General features: G+C 44.3%; 1 protein-coding gene across 1 annotated transcript in view; it reads left to right on the top strand.

The window, feature by feature from the left end:
• Window positions 1-6,542: 6,542 nt before the first annotated feature.
• The window catches only part of HTRA1 (HtrA serine peptidase 1), a 46,965-nt gene continuing 26,106 nt past the window's right edge, over window positions 6,543-27,401 (top strand). Inside the window, exon 1 of the mRNA XM_054035302.1 lies at window positions 6,543-7,331. Within this exon, the coding sequence (XP_053891277.1) occupies window positions 6,872-7,331 (460 nt within the window). The 5' untranslated portion in view covers window positions 6,543-6,871. The remainder of the gene's footprint in view (window positions 7,332-27,401) is intronic.

Here is a 27,401-nt window from a genome sequence, read left to right as displayed (position 1 = left end):
AGTGCGGAGCTGTACAGGCTCTGTGCTCTGTCAGAGATGGCAGTCAGCAAGGGGGACCACACAGCTTAATGGGATTTTTAAATATGGCATGAAAATTATGGGATTCAGATGACATTATGGGGTAGAGACGGTTGAATGCTTGGAAACTGACCCATTGCTCCCAGTCACCCCTGTGCAACTAGTTTCCACTGCACCATGCATTACAAAACTTCCCAAAAGACAGTGCATTGGATGGTGGCAGGTTGCATTCTGGATACTTATCCGTGGTGCTCTGCACTGTGCATCGATACAAGCACTGCTGGTGAGTACATGCAGCTACAATCCAGAGAATCAATATGTACGTGTACAAGCAATAAACTAACGGTGGTAGCTTTATGCGAACGTAACTTGCATTGACTATAGTTTGGAATGTACATTTAATACTTTAATACTCATCTCTATTATAACACTATCTATTTACCACTATCTAAGGTACGCATCTAGCAAAGCCCTGGCGCATGTGTTAGTTTTGGTGTACGAGTAATCCTATTTGAAGTCAATGAGACTGCTCACATACTTAAAAGTTAAGCATGAGCTCCACTGTTTTGCTGGATTGAGGCCTAAATGTTTGGCTCAATTTCTTACTTTAGACATATTAGGCAATCTCTTCTGAATCTGGAGTCAGAAACTGTTTGGTATTGATGGGTGACGGTATCATGTAATTGTATGGCAATAGCATAATACAGGGATTGAAAATCTGCAGCATGCATGCCAAAGGCAGCACGCGAGCTGATTTTTAGTGGCACTCTGCTGCCAGCCAGGGTCTCGGCCACCAGCCCCGCTCAGCCCGCTGCCTGCCTGGATGGATGGAACCCCAGGCCGGCAGCAGGCTGACAGGAGCCGGTCTGGGGTTCTGTCTGCCAGCCCCTGTAAATGTAAAATTTAGTACTGGCACGCGAACCCTTAAATTAATGAAGACTTGGCACACCACTTCTCAAAGGTTGCCGGCTCCTGGCATAATGTATCCTTTTATTATGAAGGTACCAATCATGACTCTCTAGTTACAATTGCACTAGTTTTGCTCTTAAAGTATCTTTAAGTATGAAAAATACAGCATACCTTCCCCAAAATTGCAGCACCTTGAATACAGAATGAATTTTTTAAGAATTTGTAAGGAAATCCATTAATTAGCATGAGTTAAAATTAATTTAAAAACTGCTCCTTTACAAAATTTAGCACCTCATCTTCTATTCCATTCCTGATACCATCCTAATCACTATAGTATCTGAGCACCTTTCAATATTGCATTAAGTGACATGACTAACATCTGTGACTTGTGGTTTGTTCTTTCTCATCCTGTCCCCAGAGGGAGAATTACATACACAGTGGAGTGTTTTGTTTTGGATGGGTTTGGACGTTTTGTGCACTTGTGTGTGTGTGTGTGTTGCAGTCTTTTGTTGCATATCTTGCTGTGTGCTTATAGTAGAGAAGGCAAGGTCAAAGAAGTGAGCCCTTTGCCCTTGAAGTGGAAGATGGAGAGATTTGCAATAGTTAAGGCTACGATTTAGTCACGGAGGTCGCACAAGTCACAAAATCCATGACTTCCAGAGACCTCTGTGACTTCAGCGGTGGGGTACCCCGCAGCTCCCAGCCATTACCAGCGACATACCCCGCTGCCACCAGTGCCGGGAGCAGTGGGGTACCCCACAGCTCCCGGGAGCAGTGGGTGGCGGGGGAACCCCAAGCTCCCAGTTGCCAGGTGGCTGTGAGGGAACCCCCGAGCTCCCCGGTGGTGGGGGAACCACAGAGCTCCCAGGTGGCAGGGGAACCCTGGAGCTCGTGGCCGGCAGCCAGGGGTGGCAGGGGAACTCCTGGGAGGAGGCTGGGGAGCCCCCAAGCTCTTGGCAGCCACAGGGGAACCCCTGAGTTTGTGGGGGCGGCGGGGGACCCCCGAGCTCCCGGCCGCTGCGGGCACCCAGAGCTGCAGATGGTGGGGGTTCCCTACAGCTCTCAGCTGATAGAGGAGCTGGGGCACCCCACAGCTTCTGGCTCCCACAGGCTGCGGGGGTACCTCACAGTCCCCAGCTGCTGCAGGCGGCTCCTAGCCCCTGTGCAGCTGCCCCCACTTCAGGTGGTGTGGGGATCCCCATTTTTCCCCAGCTATTTTTAGTAAAAGTCAGGGACAAGTCACGGATTCTGTGAATTTTTCTTTTTTGCCCGTGACCTGTCCACTTTTAGTAAAAATATCCATGACAAAATCTTACCCTTAGTGATGGTCCTTAGTTCCTGTGGGAGCTCATTCCAGTTCCCTAGAAAGCTCGCTTCCTGCGCACACTAGCTTTATCCTTATGTGGACTGTTCCATTATGCCAGAGAGGAGAAGTTGTTGACCATGATCTTTATCCTAGAGCTTTAGACGAGCTTTTATGCCTCCTACACCTTGGCAATTGAGCTCGTTGAAGATAAATACCAAAACAATTGAAGCTGATATTCTATCAATCTATGGGAAGCCAGTATAGAGACTGGAGAACAGGTTTGATATGCTCATGGTAGCTTATATTGTTGAGGCACTGCACTATTCTGCTCTACCTGGAATTTCTTAAGTACTGAAGACTACATGCCCAAGTATTTTTCATTGCTGTGGTTCAGATGGTAAGTGATGAGGACATGTATAACTGAGTTCAGGTCACTGTCCACCAAGATGGGATGGAGTCTTACAAAGATGGTACAAAGCATTGGCTATACGAGAGCTTAGTGTCAATGAGGAATCCAGGAGTCTCCCAAACTATGGACTGTATTGACCAATTGTGTATCTTTGCTTGTGTTCCACCAAAGGAGACTGACGGACAGTGGCTGCAAACTCTTAAAAGTACTTTCCTCAGCCCACCAGCATAACCGTTCTTTGCTGAGTTTTGCTTCAACCAGCTTCGTCCATGAGTTGATCTTGTCTAAGCACTGTATCATGCTAGCAGTAGTAGTATGACTGTATGTGGTGAACATAAGAACTGTCATATTGGGTCAGACTAATGGCCTAGGTAGTCCAATATCCTGTCTCTGACCGTGGTCAGTACTAGGTGTTTCAGAGGAATAAATGGAACAGGGCAATTATCCAGTGCCCCAACCCTGTGTTTCCATTTTAGCTTCTGCCAATCAAGATTAAGGTTCCCCTGAGCATGGGTTTGCATCCCTGACCATCTTGACTCATAGCCATTGATGAATCTAATCTCCATTAACTTACCTAGTTCTTTTTTGAACCCAGTTATACTTTTGGCCATCACAACATCTCATGGTAATGAATTCCACAGGTTAATTGTGTTGGGTGAAAAGTACTTCCTCTCTTTTTAATCTTAAATCTTTGCATTTCTTGTTCAGTGTTCATGTATGACTTTTTAATAACAAAACAAAATTTAAAGACAAAAAGCTAAGATGTTTACTACCTCGAATGTGCTCCCTAGTGGCATCATGAGGAAAGAAACAGTATATTTAAAAACCAATTTAATATAATCTTGAACCACAAACACTGAAATGCATTAATCATTGTATGGCTATTTTAAGTTGCTATACAGAGTTAAGCTAAACTTGTACATCTGGAATGCATATCGGATGGCAAAGGCACACCTATATTTTCACAGAAAGCTTAGAGAAGCGTAAGGCAAAATACCAATACAATCATGGTAAAGCTAGAGAACATTCCAGTGTGTTTTGGTTTTGTAAATACTATCAAATTACAGGTCTGGAAAAGGTACTCTGAGCATCATAGCAACATGCAAGGTGAAACAAATCGGTTAGCGTAAGTCAGGGCTTCACAAACTATGGGTCGGGACCCAAAGTGGGTTGCAACCCCATTTTAATGGAGTCGCCAGGGTTGGTGTTCTACTTGCTGGGGTCCAGGGCCGAAGTCTTTTGGATACATTTAATGCTTGTGGTGCAGTATTTAACACACCCTCAGTACAGAAAGATAACATCTACACTGAGCTGGGGTATGATTCCCAGCTTGAGGGGAACATACTAACACTATTTCTGATCGAGCTAGTGTGCTAAACACAGCATGTAACCGTGGTGGTGGGGGGACATACTAGCCACCTCAAGCATGCGCCTAGTGTCCTGGCTGGGTAGGTACTTGGTGTGAGTAGGCCCTTGTGCCACTGCATCTATGCTCTATTTTTAGTGAGCTAGCTTGATACTAGCTAGAATGGGTATGTCTCCTGGAGCTAGAAATTTACTCTGCTCTCTTGTGTATTTGGTAATTTGATAAATTATAAACACGTTCAAGAGGTGCTCTCATCTTTTCCCACTATTAATTTAAAAGCAGAATGTTGGCAAGAATTTATATATGGCTTTTTCCTAGCTAGTCTGTAGTAGTGCTTGAATCTGATGGCTCACACAAATTGTGAATACATTTTATTTTGCTGTAAGCAATAGAAAAGATGAATTAATATAACAGCTGTTTCAGATTTTTATGCAAATTTTTAAGCATAAATTTCTAAACTTTGCTTCAGCAATAAATTTTGCAAATGCTAAAATATTTTATATTAGCGTTTGTGAACTTCGTTGAAGCAACCTAATTTGAAATTAGATGAGTAAACACGCACATTCTGATTAGAATATCCATCATTAACTGAGGAAAGGATACCAATTTTAGTCCTAAAGCTAGCATATGATTCATTGAATTATAATTGTTCCAGTGGCCTTTGTTAACAGGACTTTGATCACACTCTTTTGATAAGCTGTGATTGTATGCCTTCACCACTTAGAAAAATGACTAGTTGCTCTTCCTTCCAAACAGCTGATCTTCCAACAGCTTATATGAATCCATATTTCTACAGTTCCCACCACTCCATGATGATTTGACTTTATGCTAAAAGTCTGTACGTGTGCACGTGGGGAAGTAGACATCAAAATTAGGCAGTGTAACCATTAAATAACCATTTAAAATGGATGGCTAAAGCATGATTGGGAAGCATTCTATCATAGTAATAGCCTCTCAAAATGCATTATTCCCCATCACTTTTAAAAGATTAACATCTTTCACGCTCTAAACCAGGGGCAGGCAACCAATGGCATGCATGCCAAAGGTGGCACGTGAGTCGATTTTCACTGGCACCCACGCTGCCCGGGTCCTGGCCACCGGTCTCGGGGCGGGGGGCGGGGGGGTCTGTATTTTAATTTAATTGTAAATGAAACTTCTTAAACATTTTAAAAACCTTATTTACTTTTACATACAACAATAGTTTAGTTATATATTATAGACTTATAGAAAGAGACCACCTAAACCTGTCTTCCGTAAACCAACCATTTAGTCAGCTGTGGGCCTGATCCAACTCCTGTTTGAAGTTGGACTGAGCCTTTTTAGAGACTTAGTGGTCTTAGGTTAAGTCACTACTATTTACACACTCTAACAGCAGGTTCAGATTCTAGCAGCCGAAACCTCCTTCACCCTTTTCAAACAGGTCAATGGTGTTCAGGGCTGCATAACTCTTTGTTTCATAAGAATGGGGATTTGCCCCAGAGTGCTTGCTCCAGATTTCCTTTCACTGTATCTCTGCATTTCAAATTCGCAGCATATCAGTGATGATGTCTCTCCAATAGTTTGTGCAGTGGTTTGGTATCCATGGTTGTAATAAGGAGTTAATAATTGTACATTTATTTAGCACTCTTCTCTGCTGTGTATGCTGGTAATTTCTGTATAAAAGAGAGAGAGTATTTACACACCAGCCCAAGGCCTTCCTGTCCTTTGTACAGGCTACCCTTCCCCGTAGGCCCTAGCTCAGGGGTCGGCAACCTTTCAGAAGTGGTGTGCCGAGTCTTCATTTATTCACTCTAATTTAAGGTTTCGCATGCCAGTAGTACATTTTAATGTTTTTAGAAGGTGTCTTTCATTAAGTCTATAATATATAACTAAACTATTAAGGTTTTTAAAATGTTTAAGATGCTTCATTTAAAATTAAATTAAAATGCAGAGCTCCTCGATCAGTGGCCAGGACCTGGGCAGTGTGAGTGCCACTGAACATCCGCTCACGTGCCACCTTCGGCACGGATATCTACCCCTGCCCTAGCTGGTAGTATGGCTCCCAAGTGAAAAATGTGAGATCATTCTTAGCTAATCTAAATAATGTTAAGAAATGTTGCAGTCTATTGCTGGCTTCCTTCAGCCCCACCCTCTTGCTCTGCAACCTTCTGGCACCTCTTGTTAACCTTTTGCTAGGGTAGAAATTAATTTATTTCTACTCCTTTTTGTCTCTGACACTTTCTAATGCTTGGCACGATCCTGCACTATGTCTGGGTCATAAATGAATGCGGCCAGGCTCTGCCCTCCGCCCTCCTTTTCCCGCCTTGCGATTTGCAAAGTACCTCGCCCTTTGGTAGTGTTGTCTCACCCCTACCTTCTGCCCTGTGTCCCACTCACCTCCACCCCGCCCGCCCCTTTTTTCCACCGTCACACGCCAGCTTAGGAAAACTGCTGCCCTTCCCAACTCCCCATCCCCTCCCAGGCAGTGCAAACCAATGGGCCGCTTTCCACGCACGCAGCTTCTTTCCAGGCTAGCCTGTTTATAAGGCAGCCCCAGCCGGGCCCCTCCCCTCCAGTGACCCTCTCTCGCCGCACGCCCCAGCCCGGCTCGCGCTCCAGCCCAGCAGCTAAGTCCTGGCTTGTGCTTGGTGCAGCTCCGGCTGGCGGTGAGCTCTGCCCAGTCTCCCCCGTGCAGCGCTCGCCTGGGGGGGACCCCTCTGCCCTTTGTACCGCTCCCCAGCTCTCCCTGCCGCCGCTGCTGCAGAGCGGGGCTCGGGTTTCAGTGGCTTGGCAGCCCGGCGCTGCTGGTCTCCGCACGCCGCTGAGCATCTTGGGGGCTGCATCCGCTTCTGCTCCGGGCGGCTCTCGGTGTCCCCTGGCCAGGATGCTGCTGTGGGTGAGCTGGGCGGGCGGCTGCTGCCTGCTGCTGCTACTGCTCCCCGGGGGCGCGGCTGAGCGGGCTGCCGGCTGCCCCGAGCGCTGCGACCGGGCGCGCTGCCCCGCCGCGCCCGCCGACTGCGCGGGCGGAGAGGCGCTGGACGCCTGCGGCTGCTGCCTGGTGTGCGCGGCCCAGGAGGGCGAGCCCTGCGGCGGGCCCGCCGGGGAGCCGCCCTGCGGAGAGGGGCTCCAGTGCCGGCTCCCGCCCGGCGCGGGGGTGGTGGCGACGGCCACGGTGAGGAGGCGAGCCAAAGCCGGGCTCTGCGTCTGCACCAGCAGCGAGCCCGTGTGCGGCAGCGACGCCAGGACCTACGGCAACCTGTGCCAGCTGCGGGCGGCCAGCCGGCGCTCCGAGCGCCTGCAGCAGCCGCCGGTCATCGCCATCCAGCGGGGCGCCTGCGGCCAGGGTAAGAACCGGCACGGGGTGGGAGCGAGGGCTGGGACTCCCTTGGGCGTTAAACAAAGCTAATCCAAGGGGCATTATCCGTATTACCCGGGCTGATGGCCGCTCTGATCCCGAGCTCTGTAGTGAGCCCCAGGCCTGAAATCAGCTCCGCTGACAGCAAACGAACCTCGTTGCCCTATAAGGATCGGTGGTTTGGTTGCTGTGTTGGGCACCTCTGTCTGGGCAGCGCCCAAAGCTTGCTGAAGACTCGGCCAGCCACTAAAGGAACCAGGTGCCTGCTCCTGCTCGTTTAAGCTTTATCATCTTGTTAGTACCCCCGTTAACAACGGCTAGCAGTGTCACCTCTGATACCGTCGTCGAGATCACTGATGATTGGGTAGGTGCCCAATACATTGGCGCATGTAAAGGAGATAAACGAGACTCTGAATGTTCAAGTCTCAAGACTTGGTCAAGGATTCCAGAGCAAGCCCCTTCGCTCGTGAATGGCCTTGGAGAACTCGAGTTTGAAGCTCTCACCCGAAAGGCACACGGTGTTAATCCAGGGGTCTTTTGTAATCTGTGGTTTCCGGGAGTCTGAATTTCAAACCATTCAGTGGCCATTCAGCCTGATACAGTGGATTGGTCCTAATGGAGACTTCAAACCTGGTTTTATAACAGGTGGCTGCTCAACACACCATTCAGACTTTTTTTTCACGTATGCACTTCTGTAGGGTTTGCAGCAAAACGAAAATTGGCAAAGAAACTATAATTCTCAGCAGCTGAGAACTTAAAACAATTGTAAATAACATTATTTACAATTTTGGGGTGAGGGGAAGAGGAGATCTTTTGCTCTTGAAGTGGCTTCCTCTTCCAGTTGTAGTTTACATACCTGGGTGAGTGGGAGTGAAAAGGTTTTATCCACCCACTCAATTAGTATGGAGGAGTTGGGAAATCTCTGAGACAAGACTAGTTTATCTATTGTCATGGTCTCATCATGTTGCAGGGAACTGTCAATATTGAGTAATAACTTTCATCCTGAAGGGACTCTAAGTGCTTTATAAATTAGTGTATAATTTCTACAGGAGAATTGTACCACTGAAATGCAGCCACCTTGGTGGTAAAATAAGTTAATTTTATTATATATGCACTATTAGAAGAGGACCAGAGGAAAGGGTTGTCCTTGACTGATATTTGGCTTTCAAGTTTGTTCAGAAACTAGGGCAAGAATGCAATATTTTTAGTATGCAAAGTAACAGGGAAAATAGTTTTTATGTTCCACTTAAAATAAAATAAAATTAACCCCACATCCTTTAAAACTGGATAAAATAAATTTTATCTGAATGAAATTGTATTGCCTGATGTAGGTTCTGAGAAATACTGGTGAGGGGGTTTATAACTGGGTACTCTCTCATGAAGAGATGTCATGGAAAATGTAATCAAAAATACTAAGTTAGCAGCTTCTGTTGTAAAACTAAATGAATACAATATGTCCGTGACAACAGAGCAAGCAGTGAGCTGCTGCCAGCCATCTCATCAAATGTTTTATCTTGTTCTGTTTAGTAATAATACATTTAGGTGGGAATGGGGAAAAATATAAACGTAAAAGCATACTAGGTCGACTTTCTAAATTCTCTTCAAAAGGAACACAGGATCAGCGCAATACAAGTAACAGTGCACATAATAATGAAGAGGCATAATGTTTTCTCCTTGGTATTGTTTATAAGTATTTATGGCTATGCTGATTGAATCTGACAAATTAGGGGAAGTGAATATGTATTTGTAGTTTTAATGAGATTATTTTCCCCATAACAAAAATATGATGGGTTTTAAATTAGTTTTGTTAGGTATAGTTAAATGTATTCCAAGGTAGAGTTGTGTAAATTTGAGCAGTTCACTGATCATGTATACTGAAGTGAACTCTCCTCACATATAATATCAGGATAAAAACGGCAATAGCATTATGTTCTCATATAAATGGGCCCTACCAAATTCACAGTCCATTTTGGTCAATTTCACGGTCATAGGATTTAAAAAATAATAAATTTCATGATTTCAGCTATTTAAACTTGAAATTTCACGGTGCTGTAATTGTAGGGGTCCTGACCCAAAAAGAAGTTGGTGGAGGGGAGGTGTGGGGGGTCACAAGATTATTGTAGAGGGGGTTGCGGTTCTGCTACTCTTACTTCTGCGCTTCTGCTGGTGACGGCGCTGCCTTCAGAGCGGGGCAGCTGGAGAGTGGCGGCTGCTGGCCGAGACCCCAGCTCTGAATGCAGAGCCCCACCAACAGCAGCGCAGAAGTAAGGGTGGCAATACCATACCATGCCACTCTTACTTCTGTGCTGTTGCCTTCAGAGCTGGGCAGCTGGAGAGTGGCAGCTGCTCACTGAGGGCCCAGCTCTGAAGGCGGCAGCACAGAAGTAAGGGTGGCATGGTATGGTATTGCCACCCTTACTTCTGCACTGCTTCTGATGGGGCATTGCCTTCAGAGCTGGGCGCCCGGCTAACAGCCGCCACTCTCCAGCTGCCCAGTTCTGAAGGCAGTGCAAAAGTAAGGGTGGCAATACCATGACTTTGTGACCCCTCTGCAACTTCCTTTTGGGTCAGGACCCCCAATTTGAGAAACGCTGATCTCCTCCCCCGTGAAATCTGGGTTTTTTTGTGTGTGCTTTTATCTTACATTATACAGATTTCACGTGGAAGACCAGATTTCATGGTCCGTGACGTGTTTTTCATGGCTGTGAATTTGGTAGGGTCTTACATATAAATAACAGTAAGAAACACATAATGAAGTTACAGAACTGTATTATACTCTTGTACGTGGAATTGCCATACTGATTCAGACCTATAGTCCATGTAGTCTAGTTTCAAGTCTCTAACAGTGGCCAGTACCATACACTTCAAAGGAATATGCAGCATCTCCTCCAAACCCATCCTTAGGCAGGAGTGGGATAATCTGTCCCCCCATTCCTCTGGAAGGTTTCATCTTAATCACTTACAGTTAGTGATTGTTAAACCCTGGATCATAAGAATTTATATCCCTTCCAAACTACCCAGCACTTTTGGATAAATAGGATAAAATATATGGCTCAGTTTCTAAAATATTAGTCATGTTTAGTGATTCAGATGCTGTTCCCCTTGAGGTCAATCATTCTGATAAAAAGCTTGCAGAAACTTTTCATCATCTTTCTCCACAGAAACATCTGCAACTGTTTGAATGTTTTACTCTTTCCTGTCCAGTAAAAGAATATCTATGTGGCTCAGTGCATGTCTATTCCAGCTCTGAGTGAAAAACTTCTGTGGAATAGGTGTTGAGTTTCAGAAGTGAGTGATACGGGTTGTGAGTGATCAGGTTTCAGAAGTGAGTGATATAAATGCAGTGGTTATACAAATCTTACTTTAATGGTCCAGGAACATCATATTTGATACACACGTGGAAAAGTGAGATCTGAGTTTTGTACTTCTAAATTTAAAAGCTATACCGTATTCTAATAAAACTATCTCAACCAGTTAACATCAGCAAACACTCAAAGCTTTCATTTCCTCAGAATATAAGCCTTTGATTTTAAATCTCAATTCATGAAAACAATATTGTTGTCTCATGATCTTTTTGCAGAATGGTCACAGAATTTGGGCTGTGTTTGAGCACTAGAGAAATACAACTCTGCTGTTGCTTATGCTTTATCTGCATAACCCTGAATTGACTCATTCAATTCATAGTCTTACATTTTCAGTAGAAAATCTAAAAATTAACTTTTTAGCTAAATTAAAAAAAAAAAAATCAAATATCCAGAAATGATCATCGTTCTGCTCCTGTAGCACCTCGGATTAGTGCTTTGTTTGATGTCTGTATCAATGAGAACAAAAGGGAGGTGCTGGAAAAGCAGACCAGTTGTGTGACATCTCATCCCTGGTACAGAGCAAATGTTGTTGCAAGCAAAAAATGTTTCAAATGTAAAAAATCCCAAAACAGGGAGTAGGCAGGCGAGAAGGGAGGGAGGCTTCTAGCAATGTCTGATAAAGCCAGCATTGCCTACTGCAATACTTGTAAAACTTTAGCTGTGGCTTTGTGTTTGGTTTTTTTTCAATCCCATTTCTAACAAGGAGGTTTTTTTTATTCATACCCAATGAAGTTGGGTTTCCGAACTATAAAATTAGGGGAGGGAGAAATCCGATAACAGTCTTTTATTTCAGAGTAGCAGCTGTGTTAGTCTGTATCCGGAAAAAGAACAGGAGTACTTGTGGCATCTTAAAGACTAACAGATTTATTTGAGCATAAGCTTGCGTGGGCTAAACCCCACTTCATCGGGTTCATGTCTTTTATTTGCAGAATAAATGTACTGAGTATATCTTGAATTGCATAAGGAAACACAGCAGTAGGTGTGTAAAAGTTTCCTTCAAATTCAGAAAATACAAAAACTTTTTACATAATATTGGGTCATTTTAACAACTGATATAAAATAATCCATAGTGCAAACAGTCAAGTACTATGTTCAAAATCCCCTTTTTCTTTAAGTCATCTAAAGATATGCACCTGCTGACCATACAGAACAACTTCTCCACCAGTTATTTCCCAGGAAAGCATGTAGGAAATTCTATCCCATCTTTAGTTTTGTGGGATATGAAATTACTAGCTCTGTCTTGTTCTCCACGAAAGGTCCTCAGATCAGAAAACCTGCTCACCTCTTGGTCTCTGTACATGGACCAGCATCAGGAAAAAATGAAATGTACTTAATTTTGTACATCCTATCTTTTGGTTCCCTGGCTGTTATAAATATTCTTTTACTTGTCCCAGGAGTCTTGGGACACAATGCTGCATAACTTGCATCTGTACTAGCCTTTCTCTGGGTTCTGATATTCTATTTCATACACACAATATCATTTTTCTTTTTGCTGTTGTTTCTCCCATTATACAGTTACAGGCACTCGTAGGGACAAGGCACAAGGCTGACAGCATCTCACACAATTTTGTATCCTTGCTTGACATTCTTATGAGGGTACAGCATAAAGTTTGGACAAATTAGGATTGTTTTTAACATTTTCATCTAGTAGGAAGGATAGAAACTTTCTTGTGAATGTTGTAAAAAATATTAACCCTTTTCTAACAGCCCTTGTTCTGGAACATTAGGACTAGGGTGACCAGATATCCCAAGTTTATAGGGACAGTCCCGATATTTGAGGCTTTGTCTTATATAGGCTCCTCTTATCTCCCCCTCCCCCGATTTTTCACACTTGCTATCTGGTCACCCTAATTAGGATTCCGCCTTCTATTCTATGTAGGTTCTTATACTGCCCTCATCACTGTAGGATGTGAGTGCTTTTCAATAGTGCATTAGGCAGTGTGACTAACAGTGTCACAGGTGGTTCCTCCATTCGCTCATTCCTTCCCCAGGGGGAGGATTGTGTGTGCAGTGCAAGGTTATGTTTTGGTAGGGTTTTGTTTTGTGTCATTTAAAAATGTATATGCTGCCCTATGTTTATATTAGAGAAGGCAGATTGAAGACGTGTGCCTTACACTGAGAGCAGAAGGGAGTGAGGTTTGGGATGTTCCTTAGTTTTTCTGGGAGTTTGTCTCAGACCAGACCCTGAGAAAGCTCTGTGTCCTGCACAGCCCAGCTTTATGGTTTACTGAATTTTATAACCTCCAGTCAGCACATCTTCCTTTCATAGCTTCAGAAATGGAAGAAGTTTATTCAGCGCTAAATCTGACTGATTTGATATTTTGAAATGCACTATAGCCATACATCTTGTCCAAATAACACACTATAATTATCTGGCAGAATGATTTAAATGGAAGGTCAATAACCATTTGTCATTAATTCTGAGTACTTTGCTGCATAGTTCTCATTTCTCTGTCGTTTTCAAACGATGGGAAAGAACAGTAAAGGGAACTACTTAAATTCTTGAGCTTATAGGACTGAAGTGGCTGAATGGTTTTGGCAGTGGAAAGCATTGCAGAAATGAATAGTCAGAGCAGGAAGAGAAACTCAGCTGAGAAATCTGGGAAGGTCAAGAACTCAGCCAGATATTTATCAAGGGGGAAAGCTGATATTGTTTGTGGTGAACTGAGCTTTCAGCTGTTTTCCTGAAGATAATAATAGATATGTCATGTTTAGCATTCTGGAGAGATTTTAAGAGAACTCTATAGGTTACTTATTACACACTAAATCCACAAAAATTATCTATGTTAGGCTGGGGGTTTGAATACAATGTGTGCACAAAATAGAGCTTTAGAGCCAAGAGAATAATTGACGTAGCTTTCTTCTCCTCCTCTCCTCCCATTGTGGCTACATCTTACTCTATCTAGGTGGCCTGAATTTGATTTTTCTTCCCTCTCCCTCTTGTCTAGGGAGTTTCTTACCTCAGTAGGGAGTTGTTTTGTGTAGTGGAAATACAACAACAAAATATTTCCTGAAGAACAGAAGGCATTCCCAAACTCTGGGTATTGAAATGTCTCTGAAGCCAAGTTTTCAGATTAAGTGAAGTGGATTGTCTGAAGTAGCTCACCTTTTTCCCCCTTCCCTTACTAATCCTTCCTTCTTGGGAGTCAGCAGCAGTTTTGGAGTTGCTGTAGGCTTTCCTTCAGGTCCTTATCAGCAAATGAAGCTTTGGAGGGTTGGACTTAATCTTTTTATCCCCCTTGATTTGAAATTTAAGAGCACCTTACAGGAATATATAAAAACCAAGAGTAAGCAGCAAGAACTTTAAAAAGTGACATTTGAATGTGGTGGGACATGTTATAGTCTCACTGTTCATGGAAAATGCTGTGCTGTCCAAGAAATTGGAGACCTTGGAAAATAATTTTTGCAAATAAGAGCTTGTGTGTGCTTGGAGGGTAATGCTGGAAATAGAATCTGTGAATGGCATGCAAAATCTCTTTGAAATTCTGTTGAAATAAAGTTTGGGCCACTCTTTCCTCCCCCCTCTCCTCAAACTGATGGAGCCTCTGGGATCCCTGGCCTGCCTGGGTGTAATACAAGTACACAAGGGGTATACAATTGGGTCCAGTCAGAAAGTGAATGCATTGCACTATTGTAGTGATTTGGCTTCAGAATGTGGGAAAAGAAGAGGGTTCTTTATGGGGTTGCAGGTGCATGTGTTTCCTGACTTTGCTCATGTGTCTTAATTTAGGAGAAGGACTTTCACTTCTTTAAAAAATCTGACTTCCCTGTACTGGAGAAGCACTACAGTGAATTGCCTTAATTTACACCAGCTGATCATATAATCTACAGAGGAAAAAAAAAATCTACATTGTAATAAATAGCACAGTTCATTACTGCTGTAGTTTTTGGAATCCATGAAGTGGGAAGATTTTTGTGCCCGATAGCTACAGTCTCACAAACAGTGAAGATGAATTAGGCAGTCAGACATGCTAGGCTTTGCATTTCTGGATTATTCTAGCACACCTTGGCTGGTGGTAAAAGGCCCAAGGCTGAAGGCCAACTGACACTCTTAAACTGCTTGGGTTGTGTAACGCCTTATGAATGCTCTGCCATGGAAGTGCTCCATTTCTGGGGGAAGTAATTTGTAAAGGAAAATTAATTGAATAAATACCTATAAATAAAATACGCAGTCGTGTTCTAGCCACGGAGCTCTGGAGAAGAAGAGCTATGTGAAAGCTTGTGTCTCTCACCAACGAAGTTGACCCAATAAAAGATATTACTTCACCCACCTTGTCTTTAGAAGGAAAATGAAATAGGAAAGTCAGACCTCTGAATGTACACCTCAGTCCTCTAAAACAGTTGTCTCCAACATTTATACGCCCAGGATCACTTTTTGCATCTAAGGACAACCCAGGATATACCCTTCCCTGAGGCCCCACCCCTTCCCCGAAGTCCTGACCTGCTCACTCCATCACTCACTCTCTCCCACCCTCACTCACTTTCATTGGGATGGGGCAGGAGGGTTGGGGTTTGGGAGAGGGTGCGGGCTCTGGGCTAGGGCCGAGGGGTTCGCAGTGTGTGAGGGGGCTCTGAGCTGAGCCTGGGGCAGGGGGTTGGAGTACAGGAGAGGGTGAGGGGTGCAAGCTCTAGGAGGGAGTTTGGGGGCAGGAGGGGGTTCCAGGCTGGAGCAGAGTGTTGGGGTGCTGGCTCTCGGAGGGGGGTCCAGGCTGGGGCAGTGTTGGGATGCAGGAGGGGGTATGGTATGCTGGCTCTGGGAGGGGGGTCAGGGCTGGGGCAGTGTTGGGGTGAAGGAGGGGGTACAGGGTGCTGGCTCTGGGAGGGGGGGGTCAGGGCTGGGGTTTGGGGTGCAGGAGGGGGTTCAGGGTGCTGGCTCCGGGAGGGGGCACAGGGATGGGGGTTGGGGTGCAGCCTCCTGCCGGGCAGCACTTACCTCCGGCAGCTCCCAGTCAGCAGTGGGCACAGTGAGGCTAAGTCAGGCTCTTTGCCTACCCTGGACCCACACCGCTCCCGGAAGGGGCCAACACATCCCTGCAGCCCTGGGGGGGGGGGGGGCGCGAGGGGGTACGTGGCTCCGTGTGCTGCCCCTCTCTGCAAGCACTGCCCCCACAGCTCTCCCGGCCAACGGGAGCTGCGGAGTTGATGCTTGCAGGAGCAGAGCACAGAGGGAGACCCCTGCCCCCCATCCCTGGGGCTGCGCTGGTCGCTTCTGGGAGCGGCGTGGGGCTGGGTTAGGCAGAGAGTCTGCCTTAGTGGCAGCCACACTGTGCTGCTGGAGATTGCGATCGACTGGTTGGTGACCACTGCTCTAAAACATGCTTATCCTTACCACCAATAGTCCCACGAATGGGTATAGTAGTCCCATTAAGAAAAGTATTTATACCTATTCGTGGGACTATTGGTGGTAAGGTTAAGCACAAGTTCAGTACTTTTTTTTTTTTTTTTTTTTTTTGACAGATTGCTTATAATATACTTAATTGGTCTCACTTTATGCTTTATTTTCATCTTTTCAAAGTTCAGGTGTGATCCCTGAAAATATATTCTTTGCATCACCAGAGTTTGAAATCCAGTTCTACGGACTTGCATAACTTCTCCACAATGAGCTATTTGTAAGGTGTTACCAGGAACACGGATGATACCAAGTTTAGGAATGGTTTACATGGTAGTTGGAATTAGTAAATACACTTTAATTTTTAAGGCATCCACGCTTAGTGCCTTGCTTACTTGGATATTTGTGTTTTTTAAAGAAATGAGTAAATCATTTTCCAGAGTAGAACATACATTTTTGAAATTTCTGCAAAATAGGTCGAGGTATGCAAGCTTTTCTGTACACCTTACTTCTTTCAATTTGATGCCTATCCCTGACCTTTTTATTGCAATAAACGCACCTATCACTTCCTGATTTCCTGGGGTTTAGTAATTAGCGGTAGGCAAAGAGACTATTTAGTTTGAAAATAACATGGGGAAAGAATGAATGTGGGCCCTGAAGGAAGTAAAGTAGCATAGATCTATGGATGAAAAGTGCTATATAAGAATAGATTATAGTAATAAAAATACCTTGTGGCTGTTACACAATAGCTATAAAATCTTCAGATAAGACTACGGTCCTATCTTCTTCTGGGATATCAAGCTTTTTAGCATAGTAATTTATATGAGCGTCTTTAACTTCTGCCATTAAGGGAAACTATGCAAAAGTTGAGTTTGTGTTTTTTCCCCCTGCTTTCTTGCCCTTGATAACCAAATATTCCTAGAAAATGAAAAAAAAAAAAATCAGTCTCCCCAAAATAGGGACATCTGTTAAATGTTAAAAGCAAAAGTCTCATGCCTTCAGAATGTGACCTTAGTTTTTTAATGGAGATAATTTTTTTTAAATAGGATATCTCCTTGAACTGGAAGGGACCTTGAAAGGTCATCGAGTCCTGCCCCCTGCCTTCATTAGCAGGACCAAGTACTGATTTTTGCCCCAGATCCCTAAGTGGTTTGAACTCTCAACCCTGGGTTTAGCAGGCCAATGCTCAAACCACTGAGCTATCCCTCCCCCCTGAGTTAAGAGAAATGTTCTGGATAACACTTTTGTTTACATTTGGAATAGGTAAACTTGCCCATTTAAATGGGTTTTGTATTCATTCTCTTAGGAGGAGTATGGAACTAGGAAGGAGAATAGGATGTTGACCCGAATTGGAAGCTTTAAATGCTATAAACTGAGCAGAGTGGAAAAAGGAGAAGGCGGAATGATTGCTGACTCATCCATCGTGTTTTCAGAATTCTGCAGAAAAGAAAATGACACGTCTGCTTTGAATCCTGCTGGCTGAAGTGCTCATTGCTTCTGTCTGCAGGATCTATTGCAGATCCTTTTCCACATCAACCAAAAGTACATGTCTTAATATTTCTATTTCAGGCAGGTTTTCCTCAGTGATGTTTTCCAGTTCAATATGCTTCACCCTTGTCCTGAATATCTTTCTTCTGCCTGTTTAGCTTTTTCCTAGCTCTGGTCCAGATGTTGCATCTGAACAGAACTTTCTGGGGGTACATAAGGCCAGGGAGTGGGACAACCGTTGGACAGTTAAGCTCCATTTCTATTGTTTTTTCCACTATGGAAGTCCAGCTCTCCCCCTCACCACTTACATTTACAATAAGGGTCTTTCACTTCTGATTTATTTTAGTTGTTTGTCACTGTGCTCTGCAGTTTCTTTCCATTTAATCATCTCAATGTGTCTCCCTCATTGATTTGAAAATCAATTGGTTTGACGTGGATGTAACTTTTAGATTGTTTTGATGGCACACTAATGCTGCACAGTTTAAAGAAGAATTTCTGTAGGCTTTGAGCATTTATATAGCAGCTTCATCTAAGGTTCTCCAAGCATTAGTTAAGCCTGAGCATACTTCATTTTAAAGATAAACTTGTAATATTGAGAGGATAAATGACACTTCCATGATTTCACAGTGAGTCAGTAGCATAGCTGAGAAGTCCTGAATCCCAGCCATAACCAAGAGACACACTTCTTTCAGCAAAAAAATGTTTATCTAGCAATCCTGATGTTAATTTTCAGTAAGAGTCATAATCATAAGGATGTTTCCCTGATTCATACACCACTAACGGTAGCTTTCATATTAGTGGTGGGAAGATCTCCTGCTTAAAATACATCATTAAAATCCTAGCCAAATAATACAGTATAATACTCAATAAGAAAGCCATAGGCACTTTATCCCAGGGTGGACATTTATCACTTCTATTCAGTGATAAGGAGATACAATATTTGCATGGGGTGGGTGTCAGTAGTAGGCATGTGTCCACAGAGGTCTATTTCATCCTCACTAAGAACCTAGAGTAATTCATGGAACTGAAATAACAAATTCTTCTAAGATTTCTGTGGTGGATAATTAATTTCTCTAAAGACGTTTGCACATTTTGACTCCAGTTTTATAAATATGCAAGAGCATTGCCTATGTTATGTTGTTTACATAACATGATTATTAGTAAATGTCCAGTGCTTGTTCCTTAATAATTTGTCTTCAAAGCACTACTCCTTTTTAGACCCCTTTGAGGTGGGTAAACTTTACTGTCCATGTTATAGTTTGGGGGAGAGGAAGAACTGAAGTACAGAGTGGTAAAGTGAACTATCCAGCACCCCACAGCAAGCCTGTGGTAGAATTCATATTAGAACTTCCTGCCTGCCCAACTCTCAACTCATCCTTTCAGTCCTTCTGCCTAGGATGACCAGATAGGGAACTAAAAAAAACAGGAGTGCGAAATATCGGGACGCGGGACAAACGCCTAAATATCGGGGCAGTCCCGATTTTATCAGGTCACCCTAATTCTGCCTCCAGTCAGAAGTTGTGGGAGCTATTTAGTTTTATAGCCTTTGGTATAGATTCCTGTGTTTAACCATGAAACAATGAAACAGACTACAGTTAGACACCAGTGTTTTTTATCCACAAGGGAAGCAAGAGTTTTGAGGCTGACATTCATAGGGGCCTGATCAGGCCATGTGACAGATTCCTGAGAGCTAGCCAAGAAAGAATTGATCCTCATGTAAATATTATGAAGATGAGAATACAGTGCATACACTCTGCTGAAGATTGTGTTGACACCAAACAAGAAGCTTTACTTTAAAACCTCCACTAATCCTATAGAGTTTCTAGCTTCAGGAAATGTTTGATTAAGTGAATACTAGATTTTGCTCAATTTATTATTCACTTGAATAGGACACTTGAAACATCTTCATGGTACACTCTGTTATGCAAGTATATTCTTTGTTAGGGATATTATGTGATGGGTATAGCTATTTCCTCCTAAGCAATTGTCAGTGAAATCTCTTTAGGTTGTTCTCTCTAGTTGGTTAGCATAATAATGCTGGCAGTATTGACAGACAACCATCTCAAAACCCCTTCCTGTGATCTTTGTTTATGCTGTTGGATAAGTGGGTTGTCTTTACAACATGTAAATTGCTGCTCCTTGTTTTCTTAATACCGTCCTTGCATTTTCCTTTATAGTGGATTACATAATTTATCCTTCAATAGTACGTGGAAAATGACGGTTTACAGTTTGATGTAATTTTAAAGATAAAATGGAAGAGATGGGGAAAAAATTTTCAAATAGGATTTTTCTTTACTTTCCAATGGAACAGTAAGTACCTTTCACTGTCAGCTAAATAAATACGCTGCACTTTAAAAACAAACAAACAAAAAACTACAGTTACAGAGCTTTAAAATACAGCTGTCCTGGATGAATAGACATTTTAGAATGCAACTCATTCTTCAATGGAATTTTCCCCACAGAGTTAGAAATCACCTACAGGACGGATAACATTTTAAGGTTCTGTGGCCCCAAATCAGCAATCATCCTTATTCAAACAAAGCACATAATTGTGTGCTCTGGTTCTATTGACTTCATTTATGCTGGGAGTATTGTGACTTCAGTTGGGTTTAAGCATGTGTCTAAGTTAAGCATGTGTTTAACTACTTTGCTGAATTGGGGCCTATAACCACAGTGTGTATGTAATGTTAAACAAGTAGCAGGTAAATGAAGCAATAGTCGATTTGCTTGTGCAAAACTGATACTGTTTGTAGCTTATCAGTAGACACTATAGCAGGATGCTGTGGTATAAGCTTTTATTCTTTATAGTGTGCAAGGACCTCCTGGAAAGAATTTTGATAACTGTAGAGTTAACAAGGAAAAACAGATTAATCCTTGGATCTGAGCCTTACTCTCTGAAGGGCTACCAGGCACCAGGCTGGTTTAGCATACCACGGGATCTGCTGCTGAGCGCACAGATCTGTGTTGTTAACAATGGTTCTGATGAATGAAGGAAAAACACTCTTGAAACCAAACCTTTTCATTGAGGATGCTACTGCTTCACAACGAGTCCTAAACAAAAACAAAAAACCCCAAGACCATTATTTCATTGAAAGCACCAGAGTGTTGGTGGTAGAGTAAATCTTTTTCAAGTTCAAAACTACACTTAGACACATATATTTCAAAGAGGATGCTTCAAACAATTAGCATGTATATGCATATATACGATCTTTTATTTTTGTTTTAATAAGAGTACGGATAATCAGAGCTGTCCAGAGGATGACCATTCTGTTTTGCAGCAGTTTGAGGTTTCAAAGTTTGTTTTGGTTCCATATTGAAACAAAACCTTTTCAAGGTTTTCACAAAAATGGAATTGTGTCCAATGTCTGTTTTCAGATTGAAACCTAAGCTTTTTGGTTTGGAACGGTTTTTTGGGTACATGGCTCTCTAGTTTACCCTCCTGTTTGAAACAGCACTACTTCAAAGCACACTGTAGAACTTTTAGTACATGATGTACTGACCACATGGCCAGTTAGTGTTCTGTAGAGTCACACCCCGTTTTGCCACACACTAACTGACCTGATTCAGAGTGTTCTGCGATGAAAACTGTGCCCTGAATCAGGCAGAGCAAGGCCTTGAACTTGGGATTTCTTACATTCCAATCTAGTGCCCTAACCACCAGACTATAAAGTGTGAGAATCTTTCATTGTCTTTCCCTTTCTTGAAGTGTCCAGAGGTTTGGATGAAATGAAATTGTTCACCCAAATGTTCCCATCCCCTTTATTGCTAGTGTTGACTGACTGCGTTGTTTCTTTTCTGAAGTCTCTGCTTAGAATCCATACTGGTCACTTGCTGTTCCAGCACTCTGTTACTCTGTGCTAGGAAATGCAAAGATCAATGATGGGTTAAACCTTCAGTCTAAATCTGTCAAGCTTTTGAAGGTAGGGTATGAATGTTTATGGTCCATAGAGACCTTTACCTGATAAGGTTTGTAGAGTTACTGTATAAACACACTGTAAATGACCATCGCCGTGCCAAACTGCTTACACTTTATGTAATGTGGGTGAAATAAACAAGTAAAAAGTGGAGAGGGAAGATGGGGCGGTAATAGGCTGTTTTAGCATATATTAGCTGTGGTGGTGTTGCAACTCCTAGATATAGGAGGCTGTCATAACTATAAAGGGAAGGGTAACAGCTGTCCTGTGTACAACACTGTAAAATCTCTCCTGGCCAGAGACTCCAAAATCCTTTTCCCTGTAAAGGGTTAAGAAGCTCAGGTAACCTGGCTGGCATCTGACCAAAGGACCAATAAGGGGACAAGATACTTTCAAATCTTGGGGGGGGGGGGGGGGGGGCTTTTGTTTGTGCTCTTCGTTTGGGAGTTCGTTCGCTCTTGGGACTGAGAGGGACCAGACATCAATCCAGGTTCTCCACATCTTTCTAAACAAGTCTCTCCTATTTCAAACTTGTAAGTAAATAGCCAGGCAAGGCGTCTTAGTTTTACTTTGTTTTCTCAACTTGTAAATGTACCTTTTACTAGAGTGTTTATCTTTGTTTGCTGGACTTTGAACCTAAGACTAGAGGGGAGTCCTCTGAGCTCTTAAGTTTGATTACCCTGTAAAGTTATTTTACAGAGATGATTTTTACCTTTTTCTTTAATTAAAAGCCTTCTTTTTAAGAACCTGATTGATTATTCCTTGTTTTAGATCCAAGGGGGTTGGAACTGTATTCACCAGGAGTTGGTGGGAGGAAAGAGGGGGGATGGTTAATTTCTCCTTGTTTTAAGATCCAAGGGGTTTGGATCTGTATTCACCAGGAAATTGGTGAAGGTTTCTCAAGGCTTCCCAGGGATGGGAATTCTTGGGTTGGTGGCAGCGGACCGGAGCTAAGCTGGTAGTTAAGCTTAAAAGTTTTCATGCAGGCCCCTACATTTGTACCCTAAAGTTCAAAGTGGGCATACAGCCTTGACAGAGGCTGATCAATAATAGTGGTCACAGACATCAACTTGCCACCTGCCCACAGGGTATTGGATGGAACCCAACCCCTGCAGTTCTGGTCCCAGGTAGGATTCAGAACTGGATGGGGAGGGAGGGAGTCCTCCTGAGTTTCGGCCCAAGATGATGAGAAGCTCACACGAGCAGCTCATGGCATAAGAATTCCAACACGCGAGATGGAAATCTCATAAGAGTAAATGATCTCCAAAGCTCCCTTCCAGTTTGGGCCAAAATCTTAAAACAGCTTGCAAGATATTGGCTCTACTAAACACTATAGCTTTGAACCCTAGTTCAGCCTCAACCTAAATCTAACATAAATCTAGATCCAGATATGCTCTTTTGCTTATCTTTTTATAAAAGATAGGTTGTCATTGGAGAGTTACTGTGGACAATGATTTCAAATACTTGACTTTCACAGTTGTAGTATACAGCAATGGTTCTCATCCCAGGGTATGCGTACCCCTGGGATATGCAGAGGTCTTCCAGGGAGTACATCAACTCATCTAGATATTTGTCTAGTTTTACAACAGGCAACATAAAAAGCACTAGTAAAGTCAGTACAAACTAAAATTTCATACAGACAATGACTTGTTTATACTGCTCTGTATGCTGAAATGTAAGTACAATATCTATATTCCAATTGATTTATTTTATAATTATATGGTTAAAATGAGAAAGTAAGCAATTTTTCAGTAATAGTGTGCTGTGACACTTTTTTCAAACTTTGTGATTTTTGTAAGCAAGTGAGGTGAAAGTTTGGGGTACCCAAGACAAATCAAACTCCTGAAAGGGGTGCAGTAGACTGGAACGGTTAAGAGCCACAGTATGTAAAGTATGTGGGAGTGCATTGCCCTCTAATGGCAAGTCCACTGAAAATGGCCCCCATGCTGACAGCTAATAGAGATTTTCTTTATGCTCAAGTGCAGAGAGCCATGATATTTTCCAATTATTCTTTGAAAATTAGTTGCCTCAGGAAATTTTCATGTTGTAACCTATTAGTGTTTTAGTCAATCAGTCATCATCTACCAATTAATCATCGCTAACTTGATGATCATCTGTGTAACTTCATTAATAAATCACCCCTAGCCATCCCCATGGGCATTAGGCATTGTGTAATAGTTCAATACAAGAATTACAAAACCCAATAAACACAGTGTGTTATAAATAGAGATGGGTTTAATCTGTAATGAAACAAACTTCCCCAAGTTCAGAAGTTTTCAAAGCCAAAGTTTTGTTCAGGCTCATCTCTCAGTGTAAGGCTTTATCTTCACTGCCAATTAAATGGTAAAACTTTTGTCATTCCCAGGTGCTTAAAGCAGGGCCAGCTCTGGCTTTCCGGCCGCCCCAAGCAACCCCCCCCCCCCCCCCCCCCCAAAAAAAAAAAAAAAAAAAACGCGGCGCAGCCGGAGCCAGGGTGCAGGGGGACTCCCTGCACTGCAGATGTGCCCCGGCTAGCGGGGGCCGGGGGAGGGAGCGGGGGGAGAGAGAGAAGGGTGTTGGCCAGGGCTTCAGTGGGGCGCTGCCACGTGGCCCCTCCTGCCGTGCCCCCTGCTGGGAGGGCTGCGCACCGCTCCGGTCAGCTGGGAGGGAAGGACGCGGGCTGCCCTGCCAGGCTTGCTGCTGGGCACTCCCGTCCTCCACACCGCTGCCCCCTATAGAGCGGCCGGAGCGGAACCAAAAAATAAAAAAGTGGCCATGCTGCCCTAGGATTGGGCGGAATGCCGCCTCCTACAAGCTGCCGCCCCAAGCACCAGCTTGCTCGGCTGGTGCCTGGAGCCGGCCCTGGCTTAAAGCAAGACAAAAGTTTTGCTTCAGCAAGCAGCAGTGTAACCGGCTCGTTGTCTGCAGGAGTGCTCTCCTGTCGACAGCGCGAACCCTGCTCGTAGGGAGTGGAAGTATTTTTTCAGCAAAAGTGCCGACAAACAGCGTTTACGCTGCCTGACTTTTAGCGACACGGCCATGTCGCTAAAAGCTGTGTAGTGTAGACAAAGCCCTAAGACATCATCAAGGAAATACCAAGTAGGAAGGAAAAAACAATAAGGGTGTGACAAAGAAATAAGAAAAAGTAAGCACAAAGGTTATATATATGGAGCCACTAGTGTCCAGACCAAATGTAGGTTAGAAATCTAGATTTTAATTAAAGTTTAAAAATGGGGAGAGATCCACAGAAATGGAAATCAAGAGGGAGCGAATTACAAGCCTTATCTAATAGCGGGATCCCTAAAAAGGTGTCTGATTATGCATATCCGCATGAGACACAAGGAGGAGTTAAAAATAATAAGAACCTACACTGTACGGGCTTCTGTATGATGCTTTCTATATTAGTAGGTAGAAAGTGGTGAGAGTAACTAGATAAGATACTGATACAACGTCTCTTCCTCCAAACTCAGAGATGTTCTTTTTGGTCAAAATGGTAACCCAGTCTGTCTGTATTTTTTGCTTTGCTAGTCATGGCATAGTAAAATACAGTGTTTTAAAATGCTGCTGTTAAAGAGAGTACCTTTCATTATTTGAAATCAGGAAATACTTGTGTTTGCAAAATGAACTTGTAAAACCCTGTAAATCACTCTTTGCACTCACTGTTCCTGCGAATTCCTTGCCGTCACTAGAACTGGATGGAAAATTTGGAGAACAATGAAACAAACGAAATTGCTCAAAGTTGTGACTTTTTTCACCCGTTTTCCAGTCAGCTCTAGCTGTTGCAGCAATTACCTTGTAATCATACAATCACGAACAACTATTGTTCATATACAATTGTGTGAGTTCAGATTACGTGATAATTTAGGCTGCTATGTGGATGTCTTCTATTGATTTGTTTTCCTCTTGGTTTAGCCTGTTTATTGTTGGTACAAAAGATACAACAACAAATGTACTTAGTGGTCACTGCCACTGTTATAGGAAAGAGTAAATATATATTTACATACATAACAAATAGCTGTTCAAGCAGCATTTTAAGGAAAAGCAAACTTTGGGGTTGGGGTCACCCTGCCTCTGTGGGTCACAATTGAGAGTGCTAAATTCAGGACAAACCCTTAAAAAATATGGCAGTCACACTGCAAAATTGGTGGTTATTCTCCCATAAGAGATACCAGACCTGCAACAAAAGTAAACTTCTGTTTCACCACACTGGCTAACAAGAAGTCAGAAAAACAATCTCTTCAGGCATTCCAGTCCTGGATTGAATACCAAGACACTAGACCAGGGATCGGCAACCTTTGGCACATGGCCCATCAGGGAAATCCACAGGCAGGCCGTTATGGTTTGTTTACCTGCAGCGTCCACAGTTTTGGCCAATTGTAGCTCCCACTGGCCGCGGTTCGCCGTTCCAGGCCAATGGGGGCTGTGGGAAGCGGCAGCCAGCATGTCCCTCGGCCTGCACCGCTTCTTGCAGCCCCCATTGGCCTGGAATGGTGAACTGCAGCCTGTCGGAGCGGTGATCGGCCGAACTTGCAGTGTCTGCAGGTAAACAAACCGTTCCGGCCCACCAGCGGATTTCCCTGATGGGCCGCGTACCAAAGGTTGCCTATCACTGCACTAGACTTCAAGATGCAGGGCCGGCTCTGGCTTTTTTGCTGCCCTCCCCCCTAGGCAAAAAAGCCACCTGCCGCCGCTGCCGCCCCCCCCCCAGTGCGGTAGGGGAGGGCGTCGAGCCAGGAGGAGGGCTGAGAGCCCGGCTGGGGCTCTCCGCTCTCCCGTCAGCCAGAGCGCCGGGGGGAGAGTGGAGAGCCCCCGGCGGCCAGAGCGCTGGGAGGAGGGCGGAGAGCCCGGCCGGGGCTCTCTGCTCTCCTCGACTGTCCAGAGCACCGGGGGGAGGGCGGCGAGCCCACTGCGGCTCCGCTCTTCCTGGTGGTGGGAACGCCGCGGGGTGCGCGGCGAGCCCAGTCGCAGCCCCGCTCTCGGGCCGGAGCGCCCCGCCGTGCCGTCCCCTTCCAGGCGCCGCCCCAAGCAGATGCTTGGTGGGCTGGTGCCTGGAGCCGGCCCCGTAAAGATGAGTGGTTATTTAAAACCAATTTCATCAAACAAAAGGATTCTTCTGATCCCAAAGGACCAGCCACATATCCAGGTCAATATACAACTCAGATCTTGCCCAATAATCATGCTGTTGCTGATTCTTTAGTATCTAATATCTAAACCTTTATTTATAAAAAGAAAGAAAGGTGAGAGTTAAAATTGGTTAAAGGAATCAAATAAATACAATATTTACTCCTGGGGGAATTCTGCGCCACTGCATGTGTGCAGAATTAATGTTCCCCACAGATTTCTTTGCTTCACTGCAAAAAAATGACTTTCTGACAGGGAAGCAAAGAGAAGCTGCAAGAGCAGTCATACACCTCTCTCTAGCAGTGCATATACATAGATTCACGCAGCCAGCAGAGAGGTAAATCACCACGGGGCTGGGGACATCTGAGCCAGGATCACCTGCTAGTCCTGGCTGGGCTGGAAGCAGGAGAGGATGGGACTTTCTCTTCCCCTGCAAGGAGTGGCTGGGCTGTGTCAGACCCACCCCCAGAGACCTCCCTCAGCTGCAGGAAGCTCAGCAGCCTGACCTGCTTCCTGCCCCCATCACTGCTCAGCTGCGGAGGGGAGGGGTCATTGTATGGGGAGCTGCTCCTCCATCCTTCCAACCCCTGTGCATCCGGACATCCCATACCCAGACACCTCTGTCAAGCCTCACCCAGTACGTCCAGAATCCAGTTAGCCCTCCATACCCGAACCCCACCCCACTGAACCTCAACCCCTGCATCTGGAGCTCCCCTGCACCCTGACCCCCTGCCTCTGGACCTGCACCCCAGACCACCCCCACTGAGCTCCCTGCACTCAAGCCCCCACTGTGATGAGCCCCCCCTGCGCCACCCTGAGCTCCCACATCCAGACACTCATGCCACTGACCCCCAACTAGCTGC

This window comes from Malaclemys terrapin, chromosome 7 (genome assembly GCF_027887155.1).
Source record: "Malaclemys terrapin pileata isolate rMalTer1 chromosome 7, rMalTer1.hap1, whole genome shotgun sequence".
NCBI lineage: Eukaryota > Metazoa > Chordata > Testudines > Emydidae > Malaclemys > Malaclemys terrapin.
Note: the sequence above shows the minus strand (reverse complement) of the source record. Positions and strands in the feature narration are given on the sequence as shown.